This window comes from Esox lucius, chromosome 13, assembly GCF_011004845.1.
Source record: "Esox lucius isolate fEsoLuc1 chromosome 13, fEsoLuc1.pri, whole genome shotgun sequence".
Taxonomy (NCBI): Eukaryota; Metazoa; Chordata; class Actinopteri; order Esociformes; family Esocidae; genus Esox; species Esox lucius.
Window position 1 is genome coordinate 22,350,738 of NC_047581.1, and position 25,558 is coordinate 22,376,295.

Genomic DNA, 25,558 nt, shown 5'->3' on the forward strand with positions numbered 1-25,558 from the left:
CTTGCGTCGCTCATATGTTTTCCCTTCAATTAATGGACTGCCGGGATATCAGACAACAATGATTCTCTACGATGAACCCCCATTTTCAGTAATAGAGAGGTAGAGAGAAACAATGTAATGAGGAAAATTCGAGCAAAAGTTAACACTGCATGCGCTCTGATAGATGTTGTGCTGTATTTTTATTTAAAGGCTGCAATTGTAAGATACAGTTCTAAACAAAATGCAATAAACTAACAATAAAGACAACAGACAGCGTAAATTCTGTAACATCTTATTAAACTATTTTAGGAACAAAGAGTATAACATTCTGCTGCTACTATTAGTATACACAATGTCTGGTCCAGAAGGTTTCAGCACACAAAATTCAATATACATTTATATATTTTTAACATTTGTTTAAAGTCAGCGTGTCAGCTTTTTCTCAATTTTACTGATACTGTATTAACGTGATAACAGGAAGCAATGTTAGAAAAATACAATATGAAAAATGTGTTGCTAACAAAAGTATTCCACCAAACTACAGATTTGAAATAGAAACAAACATTTATTTTCTTTATTTTAATTAAATAAAAATGTAACAAAAATGGTGCGCATTGCAGCATGTCAATTTAAGATTAAATGCATGATTTATTTTCTTACAGTAAATTCTCTGTAAAAAACCAACAAAAAAAAATGTATAAAAAACAAAGAAAAACATTGAAAAAGATAAAACACTTGAGATAGAGAAATGTATATTCTTCAAGGTAGCTTCCCCTTCAAAATAACTGAAAGGGATAATTCTTTGTGTCATACACCTTGTGGTCATACATTAGACCTGACCTGGATCCTAGGGCATGGTTTCTGACCTTGAGGGAGATCAATCGTAACAATATTTTCTCTCACTCACCCCCCATCCCTCAAAAATATTACAAACTATAGATGTATCAAAGTCAAACCAAGCGATTGTTCAACACTTAAAAATAAGTATTTTGACACAGATTCAGGATAAGTTTACCCACTCCAAATCCTAATATAAACCATTAGTCAGGCGGAATGACCATAAATCAGTGTCAGGGGCCCTCTATTCTGAATTAGCCTTGCCCCAGATCCACAGACTCTGAATGAACCAGTGTCTATTCCTGCATCCAGCAACATGCATAAAGATTCCAACAGAGAAAACAAGTACACTTAAACAAAAAAGACACCGACACCGTATCTGCAGTGAGGGCCAAGGAGGAGGAACATGAGAAAGGAGTGAGAAATGGGGGAGGCAGGAAACAGACAAAACATCTCTGCTAGTTGCCGGGTGCTGTCACAGAAATAGCATCATAGAATATTCATGTGTGTTATAAAGGAATTTCAAAGGAATTTCACAGCTAGAAGAGCCAGAACACACACTCTCAGCTACCATTGCACATCTCCAAGCCCAAATCAAAAGACAGCTAATCTGTGACATACATTTTTCTTAGTCTAGGGAGCAGAGCATTGGAGGGCAGCATAGCCTGCAAAGCCATGGACTGTTCTGGCTTCTAATTGTATGACACCCGTTTACCCAGAGTCAGGCATTCTGTCTTATTAAACCCTGGTACAAAACCATGAAAAACCCACCTGTTTAGAGCAGAATGTTAAACATAACATTAATGGAATGACCTATTGTATGAAGAGCACCTTATGGGATTTTATGACCTTTGTAAAAAGTTTTTCTTCTCCCTCTCCAAGCTGTAAGAGCACCCCTCTGGAGCCTTCCACTAAACAGCTCCATTTAGAAGTTGTCTATAGGCACAGAAATACCGTGTTCTAACTATATACATGAGGGAGAATGTGAACAGAACCCAAAGGTAACTTCCACATACTGCTTGTGGGGCTGACTTCATCTTTATGCAGCATGGGAGATTCAGAAAAACATTCTTATAGGGCCAGAACAAGTAAACTCAGAATGGATCAATATTTTGGACACTGTGCATAAGGCAGACAAATAAGCGTCATAAATCTCACTAAACATGAACTTTCTTACTAATCATAAATAAATAAATAAAACCGATCAACAAGATAAAACCAAGGAAATCTAAAACGTCACTTAACATTTCTTTAAATCTCAGAACAAGTGACTTCCACCACTCTTTGTTTTGGTGCAGTGAAGAGAAGGTAATAAGAAAGAATGAACAATGGACAGGTGTTTCTTTAGCTTTCAGGGTCTGTGGAGATCACCACCAGTCTGCTTGTCTACGTAACATATTATGAAGACTTGTGTCTTAGTCGAGTAACTACACTGGCCATGAAGAGTCACAATTCAACTCTACCTCAACCATCAACCGGTGGTTTTCTATACAAGACAGCTCCCACAAGAACACAGCTTTTCTGTGGTGTTTCACAGGGGTGCCTCCATGTCAACTCTATACAAGTCATTCTCTTGTCATAGTGTACTATATATGGTGTCGGGTCCCATTCTGATGCACTCTCCATTGGATAATGCTGGATATGAACTTGACCCCAGATGTGAAACACCCTACCACATAGTCAGGGAGAAAAACTTGGATGTGAAGAAGGAAGCAGGCAGGGGAGCAATAGGGAGAGGGCCGAACGCCAACAAAGTTAACAATGACACCAGTAACAACACTCAAAATGACAATGGTCAGAATCAATGAGTCCAGGACAAGAATGTACAGTCAGCGAGCGATTGAAGGAAATACCCCAACAATCTCCCTCTCCTGTACAAACCTCTCAAAAGACCCCATCCAGGCCACCCCCAAACCTTCAACGTGAGGACGACTGGGTTACGGTGCCGTGTGGGGAAATGCAGCATGTTCACCTGAACACAGCAGTAATGTGTGGAGCAACAGGACAGAGCAGAGGGAGGCCACTAGAGATCAGAGAAAGGATTGGCACTACGAGGACAAAAATGCATTTTCACACTTGCCATCAGGCATTTGGGTACTAAAGGTTTCTAAGTGCCTTTCTGGTCATTTGCCTAGTTACATCTGTGGGGGAGTGTCTACCCAACCAGCTAAACAAGTGCATTCTGCTAGTTGATAAAGCATTTTAACCCCCAAAAAGTGGGCTTCCAAACTGCCTATGAACTTGGCTATACAGTTTGTTCCACTTCAGATTGTACTGTACACATCCAACTGAACATGACTATAAGGTTTGTTCCAATTGCGATTGTACTGTATAAATCCAGTTGCTCATCATTTATGATTCTAGGTCCTTACAAGCAGTACAACTTACAGCAATGACTACAACCTATTCAATAATGGCTTATGAGCAGAAGCCAACCATAAAACATTGATTCCAGGTGTAACAAACAGCAGCTATGTTCTGGGGAGAGCTGGTTTTGGTGGAGCTAGTTAACGATGCTAAAGATAATACTGACACAGTAAGGCCTGGAAGTTAATCCTCGTTCCCAGTCCCAAATCAAGCCCTTAAACCCAGCCCTAGTTCTTACACTGACCTAGACTCCCCAGAGATCATGTGGGTAGAAGCTAACAGTCCTTTTAGAGGGCTAGACATGGGCCTGTGTTGTGGGTAGAAGCCAGATAGAGGAGCAGCTTTCAGCCAGCGTTATCTTTTGCGAATAATAGTGCAAAACAAATATCACAATCACTTTGCATGGCTACGGTCTGCCACCTGAAAAGCCACTTGAATCTATAGGATCTTCATGACTATGCATTTCTGCATGCAATAAACGTGTGTGTGTGTGTGTGTGTGGGTACGTAGTGTGCAGGACTGTGATTAGTTTAAAGTGAATTTGCATCAAGCCTATCCAAGGGTTTCATTCATCAAACGTGTCAATGTACAAGACTGGATATAACAAAACTACAAAGGTTGGTAGTTATCAATATTGGAAATTAGGGGAAAGTTGGGCCATTTCTGTGCAGAAGTCAGACCATGCGTATGGACAAAAGGTAGTGGCTGATCATTATTCAACTGTATTGCGAGAAACTATAACTATTTGGGGGCAAATGTAAATGTTTGATGCAATGGACCTATACTTCCAGTCAACTATAAAACATTAAAACATAGACCTAATGACAGAACAGATAACCAAAACCATAGTAGCACATAGCCTCATTTATATAAATATATAGATAATATACTTTTTAAATAAAGGCCTAAATCTAGCTGATAAAATACAACATAAATGACGATGGTTGAGTGGTGATTAGTGTTGGCAGACTTTATGACATTGGAGATTTAACGCTTTTATCAAAAACTACAGATATTAGTAACCAAAGGATGACCTGCTTTTACACGAGACAGTGCCATTTATATCTTAAAAACTCACAGAAAATATTTAAACATTCTGCCCACACCTCTACAGATGGGATCACATTTGCCACTGTGATTTATTTGATAAACTCTATGTTCATATACCAACTTCTAAAATATATACAGCAAATTAAGGAGTTTGTGTTACCATAAACAGTGACTAGACACCATTTAACAGGCAGGGTTGTAGGTAAATGCTAGATCAGATGCACACAAATACACCATGTCCCCAATTATCAACCGGAAATGCAGATATGATACAATTAATAGAATCTCCAGACGTATATAAGAGACACCGCATCTTTCATCCAGTTGCCTATAAACAGGAGACTACCTTTCCCATAACCACCTCGCCAAACATGGCAGAATGTATTGGACTCCTAATGGGTCTGTGAGCTGACTAACATTCAGCTTTGAAACATGACATACTGTCCGTCCATCCATCTGTCTGTCTTTGTTCATTTGTCCTTAAACAGGGAATGTCTCAGTCAAGTGACACACACAAACCCACAATCGAAATGGGTGGGAGGGCGTAGCCAGGCACGCACGCACGCACACCATTGGGAGTGGAACAGAATCCGAATATTTTGGTTCAACAGCTGAGAAGAAACCTTTTCTTTTCATTCCTCTTTGAATGAATGTAGACAGACTGACTGATGTACACATGTTGACTGGGAAAAGAAATGTGTTGTAATGAGGATCCAGTAGAAATACTGCGTTAATTAGGGGAACCAGTAAGGGGCCAGTCTAAGACACTCACAAAGGCAGAGGCTAGACATTGTTACACCCCTATATGTAGACAACTGTTCTGAACATGCTTATGACATGTTATAACAGCATGACTAGGGCATGAACAGGGAGTTATATATAAGCACATACAACTGAGGGTTGAGCACGGCACACTGCCCTGATGCGAGCCCAAAACCTCCTCCCTTCCCTGGTTCCAAACACTCTCCCCCTGCCCTCCACCCTGGTTCTACCAGCCTGTTATACCCCACTCTCCCCTGTGACTCCCTCCATCTCTGCTGTCTTCCCCATCTCCCCCTGCCTCCCCCTATGTCTGCAGGACTTGCGGATCGTGGCCCACTGGTAGCCGTTAAATGTGGGGCTAATGGGGAAGTATTGGAAGATGGTGTGGCGGCGCAGGAAGTCCATGCCGAATGGGAGGTCATAGGTTCTCATCCCCTCCAGCTCTGCAGCACTGGTTCCTGACCCGCGCTTCAACTTCCTGATCCCACGCTCCTCTGGGGTACCTGAAAACCGGACAGGAGAGCGAGGAAGAGGGTACTTAGTAATAGTATTAGAGTTAACGACTACCTGTGATTATGTTATAGATTACAGGAATACTTTCGTCTACTCACCAGGGATAGTGTTGTCCAGTACAAATGCCACTGAGCCACCTACAAACATTGCTGTGGTCAGGAGCACGTTCAACACCTGGTCTATAGACAATACACCTGACAGACAGAAACAACAGAAAGAAGCAGACAGACAGAGGGTTAAGAGAGCCACCCAGACCTTCTAGTGTGAACACTGAACAAGTAGGCAAAGGAGCCCAATCTGTGGTGCAATCAACCTTGTCTTGTGCTCACCAGTAACCAGAGGGTTCTGCTTGAGGTAGCTGGGCAACACCAGGCCAAAGAAGATGGAAAAGCCCAGAACAAAGAGGTTCCTGGAGGAGTTGAGGTCCACAAACTGCAGGTTGGACAGTCCCACAGCTGTGATCATCCCAAACAGGGTACAGAAAAGGGCCCCCAGGACAGGGTCAGGCAGGGAGGCGAACAATGCGCTAAATTTACCCACCAGCCCTAGGAGCAGCATCATAGCGGCACCATATTGGATCACACGCCGGCTGCCTACCTACAGGACCAATCAGAGAGAAGCAGGGAGGGAGAGAACATCAGTAACACAAAAACGACCCCACAGAGTCAATGAAATCCAAGCTCCTACTAAAACAGAAAAAGTGAAGATTTGAGAAGAACTCGTAGTGCGACTCTGAAACGGTTACCTTGGTGATGCCCAACACGCCTATATTAGGACTGGAGGAAGTAGAGCCATTTCCTGTCCCCATCAGCCCATCCAAAACACAGGACAACCCTTCCATGAATATACCTCTACAGAGAGGACAAAACAGAGACAGAGAACGAGGATTGAGGGTTTCTCATGTCAGGCAGTTACCAACACACACCCAGATGACTGGGGGTCATTGCAACCACTACGTGTGACTTAAGCAGACGTGGGCAACAGCGATGGCAGACATTTCTATAGAAGTAGCACAATGACGACATGTAATAGAAAAGTGTCTGGGAGGATACCTGTTGATTGCATGAACAGGGGGAGGGGGGGCACAGGAGAGACGGGCACAGGCGTAGTAGTCCCCTATGGACTCAATGATGCTGGCCACCACTGCACTGAACATACCGATCACACCGGCCGCCGTTACTGTAGGAACTCCCCACTGAACTACGGGTGAAAACACAAACTCAACATCAAAACACAGACGTGGGGCTCCTGACTGGTGCAGTGGGCTAAGTCAACGCCTCGCTGTTTAGAGGCCGGGGGTTGACATCCAGGTTGCGCCATAACAACCGTGCCCGCGGGCCCTGCAGAGGGTGGTGCCAATAGGCTTTGACTTGGGACGGGTGGGGAGGACCTGGGACGGGTCAGCCCACTCTTGTCACGCATTAGCCACTTCTTCTGGTGGGTTGGGCGCTTTTAAAGTCAATCTCCTGTCAGCAGGATAATCCAAGCGCGTACGTACTGGTGAAACATCGATCTTTGACTCTCCTGAACCAGCTGGACGTTGAGGCGATGAGTCAAGACCATAAACACAAAACTGACATTTAGAAATGGGGAGGGGAGATAAACGGTTTAAACTGAGAAGAAAACAAGAACAATAAAAATAAACAATTATGCAGAAACAAACAATTCCAGAATATAGTCGATTTTCAATAGTTCTAAAACTATTGTAGGAGTACGTGGAACATCACAGCGTAACTCACAGGGGTAGGGGATCTTAAACCAGGGTGCGGCTGCCAGTATCCCCTGGCGGGCGTCGGTGCGCGCGTAGTAACCGTATTTGTCTTTCTCCGGCGGGAAAACATTGGTAACAGTGAAGATGAAACAAAGGAGCCATGACACCAGGATGGCCATAATGATCTAAAGGAGAAAACAACACAGCGTTAAACATGACCTCAAAACACTCCCAGAAGCACACAATGTCCTGCTGAGTTAAAGAAAAGGATCCCATAAACCTGGTTGGTACTAATCTAATTGCGCTGGAAACAGTTTATAATAGCAGTAAGCTGTCTTGGCGGTTTGTGGTATAGTGAACAATTGGAAATGGTATCTTGGCCATACACTATACTCCCTTATACTCCCATATTGCTTAAATATATGACATCTAGTGTTAGACAGTAATGACAATAATGAAATAATACAAATTAGTGTCAAAACCAATACCACGTTGTTACGCAACAAAATACACATTGAGGAGGATGAATACTTGTGATACTTTGAAAGATATCATGACCAGCAGGGGGCAACAATACAACACTGACACATTGGAGAAGGACATACAGTACAGAAGACAGACAGAGGAGGGAGAGAGACTTAAAGAAGAGACACAGACAGAGATTGAAAGATAGAAAGGGGAGAGACTACTTACTTGTTGTTCACTGTTTGTTTTGCCTTTAACTTTAATACATATTTATGTATTAAAGGGAGACAAGGGAAGGGGAAGAGAGACCGAGACAGAGGGGAGAGAGAGAGACACACAGGGAAGAGAGCGACGAGAGCAACAGAGAGGGACGAGAGCGACGGAGAGCAACAAAGAGAGAGGGGAGACCGACCGAAGCAAATTCATTCGGATCATATTAAGAGGAGTGGGGAAGGAGGAGACTGCCCATGTGAACTGGGTTCCAACACAAGGACCAGACAGGTAACGGGAGGAGGGAAGATGGTGATGGGGGAGTGTGAGAGGCCATTTGTGACCTCACATGGCATTGTGACACATCCCAATCAATCACCCCGGTCCCTAAACGTGAAGGGGAGATGGGTCTAACCATGTGTCTGAGAGGCTCAGCTGATCTGCCAGTGTATCTGGGTGTGAAGGTACTCACAGGAAACATCTTGAAGAGCTGTAATCTATAAGATGTCCAGCCTTTCTTAGCCTTGTAAACCGGCAGAGGGAACTGTACATTCCTGGCATACTGAGAGAACAACAGCACCAGGAAGATTGTTCTAGAGAGAGACAGATGCAGAGAGATTAAATAGCATAATGCACTAAGGAGACACAATAAAATCAGTGAATGGATAACAAGGACAATACAGGTGACAGATCTGATGCTGTGCTGGTTGAGATTCATCGTCCAGCTGTAAAACACAGTTCCAGAAAGAGACAATAAAAAAGGTAATTACAGGATGTAGCACCAAAAACAGTCACCAACAGACAGGCCTTCTGAGACCAGAGGCACACTTGGGTTTCTACAAATGGGTTTCTAGCCCATTTGGCGGCAGCGGCTGTGTCTGCCAGAAAGGATTTCTGACCGGCTATTTAATGGGCAGTTAAAAATAATTGATTTGTCAGGGATGTCTCTGGGGGGGGGGGCAGTGTAACAGAATACAATAAGATAAATAAGATGGCAATCACTTTGTTTCCAGAGAAATGTGCCATGCATCAAAACAAGACACAGGGACAACAAGACAGGGAAGGAAAACCTGGCTGTGTACAGGAACTCTACAGGTAGTCAGCCAGTTGGTAATATGGGTTTGATTCCCAAAGGGGACCAGTGAGGAAGTGTGAAAATGCATGGGTGAGAGCGCCTGCAAAACGACTGGAACGTAAATGTCAGGAGAGTCTAGTTACACGTCGACCACTCACAGCATAGCGATGCCCCAGTGTTTCCCTGCTCTCTCCCCCGCAGCCTGGAAGCCAGACAGGCCGATGAGCGCCACGGTGGGGGTGATGGTCAGGGGCCCGATGTACTTGAGCAGGAGCCCTGGGAGCCCCAGGAAACCGATACTGACCTCTATTAGAGAGGACACGATGATGGCCCCCTGGATCTGGAGGGAACAGACAGACGGCTTTACAGATCTCCATAGAAATGCATGTATGCAGTCATCATCAGAATCTGGACCAGTTCATGTGAACACCTGAAGTCCTACTTAGAGAAATGACTCATCCTTGTTCATTCACAAGCACCCCCTCCCTCCCTGTCTGTCTAGCCTACAGATCCTTGATCCTATTCATTATGAAGGAGCTGCCGCCTCCAAACTGGATCAAACAGGGTTACCAAACCCAATTACACCAGCCTTATAAAAGGTTAATGTGAGTTAAAAGCCACACTGTGCACGTGCACACACACACTGCTTTATGCTGAGTCAAGGCAACAAGCCCGAACAAACAGCCCGTTGGAACCATTTCCCCTCTCTGATTTGACGTAGGCCCTGAGGGTGCCCCCTGTGACTGGCTAACCTGACCCAGGTTCTGACACAGGACTGGACGTCTCTCTGTACACTCCCCAGAGGAATGGATTTGATACGTCGTCTCACCTCTCGTATCCGGGGATGCCAGATGTGCTCAGTGTTGAGCAGCATGGTCTCATTGAACATGGGCGCAACCACTGATGAAGGCACAGACAAAATAACAGACAAGGATGGAGAGGAAAGAACAGAGTGAGTAGGATTATGAAATATTAATGTTCTGTTGTCATCCGTCTCCGGGAAAGTCCTGAATGAATACAACCACTTAGATCCATTGATAATGAGGTTAACAGAGTGTTTGCTATGACTTTTTATTTATTCACTTTTATTCGTTCCACATTATTAGTATTGAAACTTGATATGGAAATAAAGGGGAATGTCTATGATAGAGTTTGTGTTTAACTAAATAAAATGCACCAAAAAGGTTTTTCTCCTGGGGTCGCTATCTGCACCAGACCAAACCAAACAACCAAATCTGATGCCAACTGAGGCCTTTAACACCCCTGCTGAGGTCAGCGACCCTGGCAGAGTGAAATGAAGGCCGTACCGTGAACAAGGGTCTGGTGGCGTGTGTCCCCTCAGGTGTGTGTTGTTTACCTGTTGCGTTACACTTCCACTTATCCAGTGACAGGATTGCTCGGGCAGGCGCCAGGAAGGCAAACGCACTGGCCTGGAACAGAGGGAGCCTGCAACCACGACAACACACACACGTGATATGTACTACTGCCCTAGAACTACAAGGAAATTATAGAATGTCTGAATATAACTCAACTATCACTTCAAACAGATTATTTAAACCTATTTAAACCCATTTTAAACAAATGTTTAAGAGTTTGTGTCAGTTTGTGTAACATCAGTCATCATAGTGCGGTCACGTAATGATTATGCGGATGTTATATAGCTCTTAAAGCGGTCGATTCAAATGAAATTAACCACAGTTCTTATGTCTGTCCACAAGGTGTCGCCGCAGAGCAACACTGAGCAGCAGGTTCTCCTAACTTGACCCTGACTGGGTAACAGTAACAGCATGGACACTGACTGACAGCTGCCCTGTTGGAACTGAGCAAGTGCTGCTGGCTCAGATTTGGCATTCATTCAAATGCTGGTCAGTCAGTGTTCAGTAAGATATCATAATTAAATTAAAAGACTAACCAGTTAAATTGGATCAATGTGAGATGAATAATCAAAATGTACAAAGCTAGTGTAATAAGCCATGTCAAAAATAAACATGAGTAGAAAGAATACCATTATGACGAAAAAAAATGAATGTATAGTTAAAGGCGGCTTTATGTGAACGTTCAGTTTGAATCAAATGAAACAGTGTAGGGTGTCATCTTTTGGATGAGAACTGCTGTAATGGGTGTGAAAAGTGTTAACCCTGGGGCCTGGCTTTGCTCCCAAACTGGCCCGACTACCATCAGGGTCTCCTAATTATCCCCCTTCATTCCTAATTGGCATCGATCACTCACCTCTCCATCTCATAGTTGATTGTCACTGTGAGTGGATGAGGCAAGTTTCCCTCTTATTATGTACAGAGCTGAGTACCTCAGTTGGTAGGAAGGAGCAAATCATATTTATAATTATTTTTATTATTAAACTGTAGATAAAATAAAAAAAAACATGTTTTTGGGGGAGGGTTTAAATAAAAAAAAAAAACGGTTATTATGATGGATAAACAAATAGATTTTAAGAGGCCAAAAGAGATTGTGACAAATCCACACAAAAGCCAGTTCACCCAGCAGCACTCATCTACCTCAGATGGTTTACATGCTGGCTTCAGGTGGGATCAGCTGTCCATCCCAAAAAAAATATGTTTGTGTCCCCCAAAGATTTATTAAATGAAACAAAGACACACACACACACACACACACACACACACACACACACACACACACATTAGTTTTTCTATTGTTGTGGGGACCACTAAACTAAACCCCAAGTCAGCTTCTTGTGAAGGTGTGGCCAGGCCAGTTCACATAATATACTTGTTTTTCGCTTACTCATAATGAGGACATTGGGTTCTCGATGGGACAACACTGACTCCTCATTAGGACAACATTGACTCCTCACTAGGACAACGTTGGGACAACATTGACTCCTCACTAGGACAACGTTGGGACAACATTGACTCCTCACTGGGACAACATTGGGACCACATTGACTCCTCACTGGGACAACATTGGGACCACATTGACTCCTCATTGGGACAACATTGGGACAACATTGACTCCTCATTGGGACAACATTGACTCCTCATTGGGACAACATTGACTCCTCATTGGGACAACATTGACTCCTCATTGGGACAACATTGGGTCCTCACTATGATAGCAACACAGTAAAACACCCACACAGTGTGTATGCTCACCGATATGACCTCACTTGCACCATGAATCATCAAGCACAGCCTCTCCACTCTTCCTTCATTTCTCTACTCTTCACCCCACCATCTTAGTCTGGCTCATCCCATCCTTTATCTTTCCATCTCTCTGCCTGCCTAGGCCCTGTCCTTTCCTCATGCCTTTGTCTCCTCTCATCGATTTCTCCCTCATTTCCAACCCTCCAGTCTTCCTCCCCCCTCATGGAGGTGACACAGACAGCTGTGATTTGTGACACAGAGATGACAGTCATTAGTGAAAACATGGACGTCATATTGACGTTAGATGAGTTGGCTACAGACTGTGTGTGTGTGTGTGTGTTAGAGCCAGCTAAACACATCCGCATACCACTGGCCTGTGTCTAAACGTCTGTGTGTGTGTGTGTGTGTGTGTGTGTGTGTGTGTGTGTGTGTGTGTGTAATGCTTCTAAAGACTGTAGGCTGATTGTTATCAAAATTGTATCAAAGCTGTTACTAAAACAGTAGATTGCGGCTACCTAAATCAATATAATTTAGGGTTAGGGGTTAGGTTTAGAGCAAAGCACAATATGGGAAAAGTGTAAAGTTGGGGGGAAATCTGATTGTGACTGGGAATAATGTTCCCCACAAGGATAGGAAAAAGTAAAGTGTGTGAGGGCACAGTGATTTCCTGTAAATTCTGCTGTATCTGGGCCATGACACTAAACAGGCAGACCGCACAAACACAAAAGGCAGATTACATGACATGATGAAGCACTTAGCAACACATTCACGTGCAGTAGAGAAAACAACCAAGTAAACAATGAAAAAACGTTGCAGTGGAATTTCTAAAATATGTCATTTCTAGAGATAACCAAAATAAAATATTGTACCGTTTAATTTTTTCATTTCATTTCATTTTGTTATTATTCAATTAGTATTTTCCTCCTTTTGGCAATGTCAATAAATTGTGTCTGTGGTAATAAAGTAATTTAAATGTAGTTATAATGGGGAGAGAGAGAGAAAAGAGATCGACTCGCCGCTAATTTTAACCAGAAATGGCTAGGTGGACATACTTCTATGAGAGCAAAATCAGTGCAAATAAAACAAAACAAGGTGTCCTCTCCCCTTATGTGTTATACTGAGGTTGGGGCGTATTCTTGGCTGGGCAGTATTGGTTGGGGAGTATTCTTGGTTGGAGAGTATTCTTGGTTGGAGAGTATTCTTGGTTGGAGAGTATTCTTGGTTGGAGAGTATTCTTGGTTGGAGAGTATTCTTGGTTGGAGAGTATTCTTGGTTGGAGAGTATTCTTGGTTGGAGAGTATTCTTGGTTGGAGAGTATTCTTGGTTGGAGAGTATTCTTGGTTGGAGAGTATTCTTGGTTGGAGAGTATTCTTGGTTGGAGAGTATTCTTGGTTGGAGAGTATTCTTGGTTGGAGAGTATTCTTGGTTGGAGAGTATTCTTGGTTGGCCAGTATTGATTGTGGAGTATTCTTGGTTGGGCAGTATTGATTGTGGAGTATTCTTTGTTGGGCAGTATTGATTGTGGAGTATTCTTTGTTGGGCAGTATTGATTGTGGAGTATTCTTTGTTGGGCAGTATTGATTGTGGAGCATTCTTTTTTGGGCAGTATTCTTGGTTGGGCAGTATTGATTGTGGAGTATTCTTGGTTGGGGAGTATTCTTAGTGGGGCAGTATTGGAGTCCCTGTTCAGTATTCTTGCACAGGGACTCCTGTATAAGAGTTATGAAATCCTTTTAATGAACCCGTCACCAATATAACATTTCTGCAGGACCACAAATGGCCAGAATAAATCGACTTGGTCTAAGGACTTCTCTGCATCAAGGGATATAATGGAAAAAGAAAGTGCCCGGCCCTGTCTTTGAACCTGCTCTCAAAAGCCACCAGCAACCAAATACAACATTGGTTATCTACCCTACATGACATCATTAACACAGCAGCCATTTATTAATCTTATCACCACAATAAGAAGCCATGGCTTAAATATTTGTTGGATGACTCTTTCGGTGTTTGGTTTCCTAGAAACATGGGGTGGCTTTACTAACTGTTTGGGTAAACTTCCCTCCAACTAAACATTTGTTGACACCAAACACACTCAAAACACAAACTCCGGCTGAGGCCAAAATGACCCCTATTCCCTGCCAGTTAACACACTACCACTTGCCAATGGGCCCTGGCCTAAAGTAGTGCTCTATATATATATATATATGTTGGCCACACCCACCCACTCCTGTTTCTAACTGGTTCCTTTCCAGTTCACAGCAGAACTATTGTGCCAGTGTTCCTTCACTATGAGATCCCTTTGGTGAGGCTCTGAAAAAGGCTTAAACAATCACCACAGGTAATGCAACTCCATTGACCCAGTTAGTTTCCTCTTGTTTTGGCAATGTCAATAAATTGTTTCCGTGGCAATAAAGTAATTTAAATGTAGTTGTAATGGGGAGAGAGAAGGGGCAGCAGTCCTTCATATACAACAATGGGACATTCTCTACAGGAATGTTGGCAAATGTGCTAACAGAAAGTGCTGATTCACAAACACAAGCACCAGGAAGTGACAAGAGGTAAAAAGAGGAAGCACAGAACACTGACAGTCTCCTCAACATAGAGTTCAAACATAAAGCCCCTGAAGGGGACAGAGAGAAAATGTATATAATAGCCTGTAGTCACAACACTAGCCAACGGTTTCCCCAGGTGTGTGCGTACTAGCCCAGAAACATCCAGATGTGTGCGTGCTGTGGTGTACCTGCAGCCCAGCGTGGTTTGGAGCAGGGTGGTGATGCCCACGCAGAAGAAGATGGTTCCTATGAGCTGACTGGTCGCCCACTGGTCAAAGCCCACACACATGGCTTCAGCCAGGAGGAAAGGCACCGCAATGGTACCACTGAAACATGTCAGGTAGTGCTGGGGAAGGAAAGGAGAGGAGGGGGTAACAGCGTGAAATGGTGTCTTTCTGTGTGAGACTGTGAAACATCAACATCCATACGCTTGTGCTTCCAAGAGCATGAGTGTGGAGGGGAGGAGCTTCCAGTAGTTACATCAGGAGTGGAGGGGCTTACAGTAGTTATCAACAGGAGTGGAGGGGTTTACATTAGCTACATCAGGAGTGGAGGGGCTTACAGTAGTTACATCAGGAGTGGAGGGGCTTACAGTAGTTATCAACAGGAGTGGAGGGGTTTACATTAGCTACATCAGGAGTGGAGGGGCTTACAGTAGTTACATCAGGAGTAGAGGGGCTTACAGTAGTTACATCAGGAGTGGAGGGGCTTACAGTAGTTATCAACAGGAGTGGAGGGGTTTACATTAGCTACATCAGGAGTGGAGGGGCTTACAGTAGTTACATCAGGAGTGGAGGGGCTTACAGTAGTTATCAACAGGAGTGGAGGGGCTTACATTAGCTACATCAGGAGTGGAGGGGCTTACAGTAGTTACATCAGGAGTGGAGGGGCTTACAGTAGCTACATCAGGAGTGGAGGGGAGGGGCTTACAGTAGTTACATCAGGAGTGGAGGGGAGGGGCTTACAGTAGTTATATCAGGAGTGGAGGGGAGGGGCTTACAGTAGTTATATCAGGAGTGGAGGGGCTGTTACATCATGAGTGGAGGGGAGGGGTTGTTACATCATTAGTTATGAAATAGGAAATAGGAGAATTAAATAAGATATGTCTTGATATAGGCCAGGTAGTATTTGTATTGTGTGAGGTAGCTTCCTCGCTCTGTCTGTATAAACTACACTGACATGTGAAAGCAATAGAGAAGAACCTTATAAGGACTCCATATGGTTTAATCTCACTGGTCATCTACACCAGTGCAGATGAAGCTACATTATTCAGTTGCTGCCTAAGTAATACAAGATGTCAGTAATAGAGCATGTCTAAGGACATGACACGGGTAACTAAAGGCGTATTCACACTGGACCTTAGCCTAGGGTTAAGAGCCTCCTAAACCCTGGGCTAAGCGTACTTTCACATTTGCATATTTTGAAGAGTGCTAGCACCACCCTTAGCCTAGGGCAGAGGTTTCCAAACTAGGGGTCGCGACCCCATGTGGGGCCACCTGATATGAAAATGGGGTCGGGGGAGAATGTTTTAAAATGTACTCTCATAGCCTCAAATAAAAAAAAGATATATATAATTTTTCTTCACAAGGTTGGGGGTCGTGAGAATTTGTAGATATTGAAATGGGGTCGATCGGCCAAAAAAGTTTGGGAACCCCTGGCCTAGGGCTAGCTGGCCATGCTCTGGAGCAGGGTTAATGCTGACTATTCAGGCCTACTCCAGAAACACGGTGACAAAATAACCAGTGTGAAACAAAACCATAGAACGTTTATTGTCCAATCACAAAACCTGCCCTTTCACTTAATTTACATATGCTTGTGATGCATGCAGTTACCAACAGTCGGTTTTGGTCTTTTCACTCTGCAAACTTTTACAGTTTCATTATACCTGCTAAAACTTAGCGTAGTAGTTATTGCAGCTTGCTTTGGATGTAAAGCAAGATTAACATTTTTCTCTTTTTTTGCGTAGTTTTAACACAGTTGTCCAAGCACACACCGACAGGGCGGGCATCTTGATCAGCCGATGTCATGAAGTCGTTAATGGAATCGTGGTGGCGCAACATTGATCACATGTCCGTGATGTAGGCTACTGTAACATTACATCTGTAGCTTATCACAGAATGTAAAAGGGTATTTTGTCGTATTTGCCCGTTAGCCCAGGGCTTAGGAATACCAGTGTGAATCCTTAATCTAGAGTTAAACCTTAGCCCAGGGTTAACAAACTCTAGTGGGAACACAGGCTAAGTTAACCCGGGATCAGTCTTAGCCTGGGGCTCAGATCGCCCAGGACTTCGAACAATGCAGTATGAAAAGGCCTTAATTGTATGTTACCGCCTGTCAACCAGACAATGAGTTCCTCACCTGTAACCCCAGGAATACACAGAGATACCAGGGAGGCTTGTCTTCAATGGTGTAGATCATATCCATCCTCCGGGCGTCCGTGCTGTCGGCACTGTTCAACGTCTCGGACATAGAACTCTGCACGCACACACACACACACACACACACACACACACACACGGTGAGGCTGATCCATGTTTTGACTACAGATGCAGACCACACCCTTTACCCAGCACAGGGTGTATGGTCTGTGGAGCAACGGCTTATTAACCCTAGATGTTCCACTTTATGTGACTGTTGTCCTTTGGGAGCTAGAAACCTAAAGCCAGCCCCTCAACAGAGCCATGCTTAAAGCATTAGTCACCGGGGTGACTCACAGTTGGTACCATCAATTATAGGCTGCGACCCAAATCCAACCCAATAACCCAGTAGTGCCTTAAGAGGGGAGCAGTCGTAGACTAGGGAGTACTTCAGTCATACAGAGGATGTTACAGTAACATGTTCAGACAGTGAATGGAAGTGGGGCGATATAAACAGGGAAATACTGAACAATTTAATACGAGACGGCTGATCACATGGTTTAAAAGGGAGTGCTCTGTGTTTGAAAGGGAGAGAGACAAGCGTCAAACACCGATGGCAAATTCCTCCGGGCTATGTCATGCCCTCTCCATCTCACACCAGGAAAAAGTGCAGAGTCACAGTGACGGAGAGGGGGATCAAAAGTCCCTGGGGGGGGGGGGACCGAGGATGTAGGGGGAGTAAAGACTGTGTGTATGTTTGTTAAGGCAAGGCCACCAACAAAGTCCAGTCTAGCACTATGGTAACCTGCAAACCACGAGCCATTCTGTACTTCACACACACAGTAAAATATAATGTCCCCTGCATATTATGTGGCGAACAGTTGCCTCTTATACACAGAATTGTACATGGCTAGACATGACAGGATTGTTGGCTAGCAAACGACGGTGAGACAAGACAGACTCATAAACATTCACGTGAAAGAGGGAGAGGTTTTCATGTCAACCTGTTCTCCGGTGTAGTTCTGGAGGTGGGCTGCTGATTGGCTAAACGCTGCAGGCCTTTTATGACGGACGTTCTGAAATGCATGCCACTGAAGTAGGGCCTCAGCTCTCAGGGCCAGTGTTAGGGAAGCTAAGCCACGTACACAATGCTGGCTGTGAATGGCCTTCATAATGGCATGAGACAAAGGCAGGGAGGCCAGCGAGTCTTAGTGTCATGGCCCGCCCAGCTGTGAGAACAAGGGCGTCTTTACAGTGTGGATGAACATAATGACCTTGGTAACTTTTAAAACCTTTCCGAATATAACTGGGACACGTGGATTCAAATGAAGCCTTTGAAAATGGGTTTCACCTTCTCCTCCCTGTGGTTCTCTTTAGAGTAGATGGCCATCAGCTCAGTGTCTTCTGCGTCTTGATCTCCAGCTGTCTGTCCGACACCATTCACCACCACCTAAGACACAGGTCACATGTCAATACAGCTACTAGGTAGGATTCTACCATCATTACTGCAGTGTGTTTGTCATCTTGGACAGTAACAGCATTACTGCAGTGTGTTTGAACTAGGCTGGTAATGTTAACTTATGATATCCATGCACTGTAGGCTAGGAGGCAGCGACTGGAAACTTGTTTTGATCTAAGTGTGGTGCTGTGCAGTCACATTCAGTCTTTAACAAAGTAGAACAACTATCAGAGAGTTCTCTTGAAGGAAAGCAAAGCAAGGACATGGCTACTGCTTGGGTAAGGTTAACAAAACGATCAGACGGAACACACAAGGACAGCCTGAGGGCTGCTTTGGGGGCATTTGCCTACAATATTTCTCATGGTCCAGAAGAATAGTAGTTCTTTCATTAGTCCATAGTTTGATTCATTTATAACACAGGCTCAGTGGATCCAGGGTCATGACATCAGGCTCAGTGGATCATGGGTCATGACATTAGTGAGTCAGTGTATTGGTTCCTGTCTGTTTCTGATGAGTTAACTTCCTTGGTTGGCAAATCGTAGATGAAGGTCATTGTTCAGACAGACAAACGCACCATCACAAGTGCACACAGAAACGAAGAGACGCGCGCACGCGCAGAGGCGAAGAGACGAGCGCACGCGCAGAGGCGAAGAGACGAGCGCACGCGCAGAGGCGAAGAGACGAGCGCACGCGCAGAGGCGAGCGCACGCGCAGAGGCGAAGAGATGAGCGCACGCGCAGAGGCGAAGAGACGAGCGCACGCGCAGAGGCGAAGAGGCGAGCGCACGCGCAGAGACGAAGAGACGCGCGCACGCGCAGAGGCGAAGAGACGAGCGCACGCGCAGAGGCGAAGAGACGAGCGCACGCGCAGAGGCGAAGAGACGAGCGCACGCGCAGAGGCGAAGAGACGAGCGCACGCGCAGAGGCGAAGAGACGAGCGCACGCGCAGAGGCGAAGAGACGAGCGCACGCGCAGAGACACCACAGAGACGAGCGCACGCGCAGAGAAACCCAGACACATTTGCCTTGCTTTGCAACTCGTCTACCAGGCATTGGAAATAAAGTACTCTTGTCAATGGCATTCAACTCTGTATAGCTGTGTGTATAAATCCTTAAGGACAGACATTAGGATAGAATGTGATGTATCTTAAACAAGCGTGTAAAGATGTCTGGCACAAACGTCAGATGAGACCTGAACTGAAGATAAGGTTCTAGACAATGGATTCTAAAAGAAAGATAATAGATTACAAGGTCATTTTCTGTCCATGTTACTTGTGTTATTGGACTTTAGTTATGTCTCTAGTCATCACCAAACTAGCAAACTTAGTGTAGACGTAAAGAAAGGCTATGAAGGGGAGATTTAGAATTAATATGAAAGCAGGCAAGCAAGGAAGGAAGGAAGGAAGGAGTATCAACAGCCAGGACCATGTAAATAGAATGATTAAAAGAAACAGAATATCATTTGTATTCTTTTTTATGATATCTTAATTAAGACGAGCTTACTCAACAGCTATGCAGCATGTTTGGGAGACTCAGATTAAAATGAATACTTAAAAGCATCTCAAATCTGACTCAACCAGGAAGTATTACCGGAGTCATACGTGATAAGGGAGAGGGAACACCCCAGCCAACAACTACAAATAACCTTGCAGGCACAAGGACAGCTGTCTTCACAAGGACCACGGAAAAAAGCAAGGCAACCCTGTCAGGGACACACACAAACCACCAAGTACCGGAATGGGGTAGAAGTCTGCGCTGTGCTTGTTCTCCTCCTCATACTTCCCGCCTTCTCCCTCCATCAACTTGGAGGTGGTATTCTTCCCCACTCCCATTCCTCTCTCCTCCTTGGTTTTGGCCGTCTCGCCACCCCCTCTCTCTGGTAGAAACGCGGCAGATTGTTCTTTCAGCTCCCTCACATGGTCCAGGACTGTGTCATCTAGAGAGATGGAGAAAGGTGGGAAAGACAAATTAGACAAAGTTGCGGTTTATATCCCACTAAATATTATCAATGTATTTACGCTGTTTAGCACCACTGCCTATGAGTCCCGTAGACTCTGCTTACTATAGCCTATAAGTAAGCAATGAAAAACTTTTTTTAAAAGACACACAAACACACACACCTGAGAAGTGTGGGAGAGTAGGGACATAATGAATTCTGAACCAAGTAGTCACTAGCAGCAAATGCATGGGGCCAAATCACTATTCTACAATAATTGCCTACGTTTTTAATAACAGTACTTATTACAAGGTACTTTTTGGGTTCTGAAGCAATTTAAGTTGCCATTTTGCTTGATGGCCTTAGTACCAACTCATTAAGCCCCTTACAGCTTATGAAAAATCATGAAAATGTCTTCCTCAAATCATAGTACATGACAGTACATGATAGTACATGATGTCAGGGATCAAAACAAAGCAGGGGAGACAAGGGAGTAGAGAACCGGATAAAGCCAGGAGGAAAAGGATAGAGGATAGAGGAGGGGGAGGGAATGTTGGAGATAGGAGAGGAAGAGAGGAGGGAGGGAATTGGTGAGAGGAGAGGTGGACAGGAGCAGGACAGAGGAGAATGTAAGTTCAATTTACTGGTTTCAGGCTCTCTGAGTTCTGGTCTTAATCCCTCCATACTCCAGTCTAAGCAAAAGTGCGTTGGCTGTGTATATTTCTGCATGTCTATCTGTACAGCATCACTCACCCACTGTCTCACCCCTTTCATCTTTGTAACTTCGCACAACGCTAATCATTTAAAGTCAGTTAAATCATTTAAAGTCAGTCTAATCCTTTTTCCTCATCCCCTTTGTTTTGATTTATTATCCTCCCAATTGTTTTTAAAGAGCCACTCCAATCACATAATGACCCATCCCTAAAGAGCCGCTCCAATCACATAATGACCCATCTGAAAAGTTCCACCTTGCAAACCAATCATTGGTTTAGAAGAAAAAAACAAGTGAAAACGGATTGTAGCCTATTCAAAACAGCAATGCATTCCATCATCCCAAACAACTTCCTACCTGGACCCCATTTTGAATGTGATTGGGGGTGATCCGTCTGAAACAAGTCCCTGTTAAACCAGGTGAGATCACTTGTTGAGAACAGTGTGCTTGTGACCAGAGTGCACCAGCCACAAACACCCTGTTTAATAACAAACAACTGTTTAATCAATAATTCCCTACAATGTCAGTCAAAGACCAAGACATGTTCTCCCCGATGCCCATCTCGCCAAGCCACTTATCACACTCAGCTCAGATTAATCCGACAGCACACAGGAAGCCACAGTCCAGGAGTAGCTTCTCTTGTCCTAACCCAGCCTCTTGTCCTAACCCAGTCTCCGGTCCTAACCCAGTCTCCGGTCCTAACCCAGTCTCCTGTCCTAACCCAGTCTCCGGTCTTAACCCAGTCTCCGGTCTTAACCCAGTCTCCACCCTTACTCTACCTCACCTTCCACACCCCTGTTCCCTTATCCTATATTCTTACCCCACCCCTTCTCAGATTCTCCTCCATCTTCATGTGAAGAACCTAGTCGACATCTCCCCCATGTCTGTTGGCCCCATCTCCACCCACCCATCCCCCCAGTCAGTGGTTAAATGTTGGGAAATGAAGTACCTAGTTGACACATCCCATCGCTCCTGCCAAGCTGGGCAGCAGGGTGCATCTGTGTGGGAGGGGTGAAAGAGGGAGAGGAGGGAGGGAAGAGAGACAGATGGGGGGCAGGTGAAGGGTAGGGGTGGGGGGGGCAAGATAGCAGTTAATATAACAGCCAACATTCATTAACCCTTCATCGGTCAGGTAATTCATGAGATGAATTGACTGGTGACGTTTCTGTCTTGCCACCGGCCACAGTGGTATGAAGTGGACTAGAACAACCCAGTTTTTCCCGGCTCAATGTGTTCTGATGAGGCGGCTTTAACACCAGGAGACAGTAGCGTGTGAGCCGCCCAGCCACAGAGAGACGGTCAGAGCGACAGAGACAGGGTGTGAGAGAGACGCGGTAAGGGAGAGAGACCAAATGAGAGTGAGACAGGGCGAGAAAGAGAGAAAGCAACAGAGAGGAAAAAAGTGTGAGAGGGAATTAGCAGGACAGAGAAACATTAATCCCTTTTTTTCCCCCCTGGTTCATACTTGTAAGTATTTGCACAACGTTACAACACTGTACATAGCTAATATTACAACATTCCCAGGTGAAACCACTGTGTGGAATGTAAACTTAAATAAAAGTGCAAATGTAGATAAATTAAGTTCCAGATTTTTCCCTTGATTTTTCAATGCATAAAAAAAACTCCATGCCAATAAAGACTTTAAATCGAATTGAGACCAAGAGAAAGGAATAGAGAGATAGATACAGACACAGATAGAAATAGAAAAGACAGAGACTGATATATGTGAAGAGATGAAGAGATAAAGATATAAAGCGAATCAAAAAGATACATATGTAGAGACAGAGATGACAGTGAATCGGAGAGAAACGGTGGGACAGAGAGATGGGTAAATATAGAAAAAGAGAGCTTGTGTTGGTGCAGCTAGCCAGAGGCATGGAAACCATGGATGTCAATGACATGAAGGGCTCATCACATGGGCCAGACAGAAAGACAGACAGACTGAGCGAGCGAGAGATAGTGAGACTAGGAGATATAAAGACACAGCTACATCTGCCTGCTCTGTTGATGTTCACTAACTTCAACACTCGCATCTGTATAGCGTGAGATAGATAGTTCAGTGCAGTCATTGTATAGGAGTGACAAACGAGCATCTTGTAAAAAGCCTACTTAATGAAATGCCAGTAATAGGCCAAAATAATACCAGCACACACACAGTCAGTTATGACTTCCTGCCATTGACGTTGTAGAGAAACAGATTTGAAATGAAAAACCTCACATGAAGCATTCAAAACATTACAACAGCACCTAGAATAACCTCTTTCTTTCCAGCCCACCCAGACATAGTCCCATGACTCAAAGGAAAAACTAAAATACAACTTCTTTATAAACAAAGCACACACACCCTGAGGTTAAATGTGTGGAGGCAGTTGGGAGAGAGGTAAAAGAAACAGAGAATATGATGGACAGAAATAGAAAGAGAGAAAGAGAGACTGTTTTGAGAGAAACAGAACAAAGAGGAACAGAGACTACTGTTTTGAGGGAAACAGAAGAAGCAGGGACTGTTATGAGCGAATTTCACAATAATCTGCTGAGAAGTTTAATTGATCTAAAAACTGTCTCTGTGTGACTCAAACTGCCATGACCTGGTAACAATCGGATGTCATAATCAACACAATGAAATATATTTTATTAGAGATACTCTGGGATTTTGTAGTAGACAAAGTACACAAAATTGTGTATTTTCAAGTCTTATAAATCTGAAAAAGTACACCAAAGCTGGGTTGTAAATATTACAACATCATACATAGTAATCTGTTAAAAGTAAAAATACTTACTGATAATCGTAATGAATAGATTCCATCAATTCCCTCATGTACAGATAGCGAACTACTTTCAGATGTTCACAGATGTTCACTCAAGTATATGTATTCAGAGTAATCTCCCTGCTTTTGAGAATAATTGGCAAGTACGGGGCTTTATGCTGGCATTTTATTATATATATATAATATAAATAAATAAATAAATAAATAAATGTGTGGAAATACATTTTTATTCAAATTGTGTTTTTATTGTCTCTAGTGCTAACAACTAACCACAAAAACTATGGACAATAAGAGAGCTGAAAACATCAACATTTGAGCATTAGCGCTCCTTTAAATCAAGAAAAGGAACCAAGCAAGCCTGGTTCTGCCGGACCACAATTAAAAGGGATAAATGTTGTTGCCCAAGTTCGATTTGACCCATTGTTTACATTGTGACAGACTTATTTTAACAGAGGGTGTGGGTATACGTGATACGTGTGTAGAGATGTGTGTGGGTGTCTGTTTACTTGCATTGTCAAACCCACGGTTCCCTACTTTAGTTAACATCCAAACCAACAACAGGATCGCTACACTACATTCAACACGTTAATGAGATTACTGTAGATGGCTAGCTAAGAGTCAGAATGGGAAACTGAGGCTTTCTGAACCAATGAGGCTTGTTTCGAAAAAAAACGCTTCATTGCTTGAAGCTTTCCAACACAGTGCACAGGAAGGACATCGGTTGGACAAAATGTAATATGACATGTTTGATTTAGACGTATCGTATTTAGCCCGGAGCAGTGTATTAGAATAATGACTGAGCCATTTTCGTCAACAAAATGACCTAATGTTTTAGTCTAATTTTAGTCCAATCACAGTTATTGCCTTATTGACCTATAGTAGCCTAAAAACTGTGTTGTACTTTAAAACAAGCTTCTCGAACACTGCATCGAAATAGTAGAGTTCAGAAAACGGAGCGGTGCTTCAGACCATCTTGTTTATTCGTCCTATCCCTAGCTAATAGCTATACAGTATCTATAATGAAAACAATTACTCGAATCACTCCATGACTGTTTAGTTTCTTTGAAAAAAAAAAAATACAGTTGAATACCTAACCACTACGCCATGTAAATCTAAAACGAGAGCTATATGTTCGTCGCCGGTCTAGTTCGTCCATCGCAATATAACGCGAGGTATAGTCTAGAACTTAACAAAACCTAATGTCTCATTCGTTTGGACCGCAGGAAAGGATCAAAACCTGGTCGCCTGTGTGAGAGGCCATGTCTCGAACCACTACGCTATTTAACAATGGTTAATCATTCATCTCGGCTCAGCTAACGCGTGCCGGCAAAAATAAAACGTTGAGAGGCACTTATTCTTTCAATTAGGCACATTATTCTCTCTGCCCAATCCTGTTTTGTCTTTCAAAATGCAGTTTTCTAAAAATAATTATAAATAAATAAACCAATTTCGATTTCATTGATTTAATTATGTCCGAATCATTAAAATGTTGTGTTGGACCACTACTATGTTTTAGTGTAATGACCCTTTAGTCAAACAATCATGTTTATTTATAAAGTCCTTTTTACATCAGCAGATGTCACAAAGTGCTTTTACAAAACACCTGGCCTTAAACCCCAAGGAGCAAACAACAGTATTGTTGAATTTCAGTGGCTAGGAAAAACTCCCTAAGAATGCCAAAATTTAGGAAG

At 43.7% G+C, this 25,558-nt stretch overlaps 1 protein-coding gene across 2 annotated transcripts in view; it reads right to left on the reverse strand.

Annotated features, from left to right (window-relative positions):
• Positions 1-160: 160 nt before the first annotated feature.
• slc23a2 (solute carrier family 23 member 2) overlaps positions 161-25,558 on the reverse strand; it is a 37,460-nt gene continuing 12,062 nt past the window's right edge. The window contains exons 2-16 of one of the 2 annotated variants that reach the window (XM_010876536.4): positions 22,052-22,100; positions 20,188-20,390; positions 18,349-18,447; positions 16,999-17,115; positions 14,829-14,986; positions 10,327-10,415; positions 9,799-9,869; positions 9,128-9,309; positions 8,367-8,487; positions 7,248-7,404; positions 6,561-6,708; positions 6,254-6,359; positions 5,838-6,105; positions 5,607-5,702; positions 161-5,498 (exon numbers count right to left, since the gene is read on the reverse strand). In XM_010876536.4, coding sequence (XP_010874838.1) covers positions 5,233-5,498; positions 5,607-5,702; positions 5,838-6,105; positions 6,254-6,359; positions 6,561-6,708; positions 7,248-7,404; positions 8,367-8,487; positions 9,128-9,309; positions 9,799-9,869; positions 10,327-10,415; positions 14,829-14,986; positions 16,999-17,115; positions 18,349-18,447; positions 20,188-20,390; positions 22,052-22,100 — 2,130 coding nt within the window. In that variant the 3' untranslated portion in view covers positions 161-5,232. The remainder of the gene's footprint in view (positions 5,499-5,606; positions 5,703-5,837; positions 6,106-6,253; positions 6,360-6,560; positions 6,709-7,247; positions 7,405-8,366; positions 8,488-9,127; positions 9,310-9,798; positions 9,870-10,326; positions 10,416-14,828; positions 14,987-16,998; positions 17,116-18,348; positions 18,448-20,187; positions 20,391-22,051; positions 22,101-25,558) is intronic. The other variant, XM_010876537.4, reaches the window with a different exon arrangement.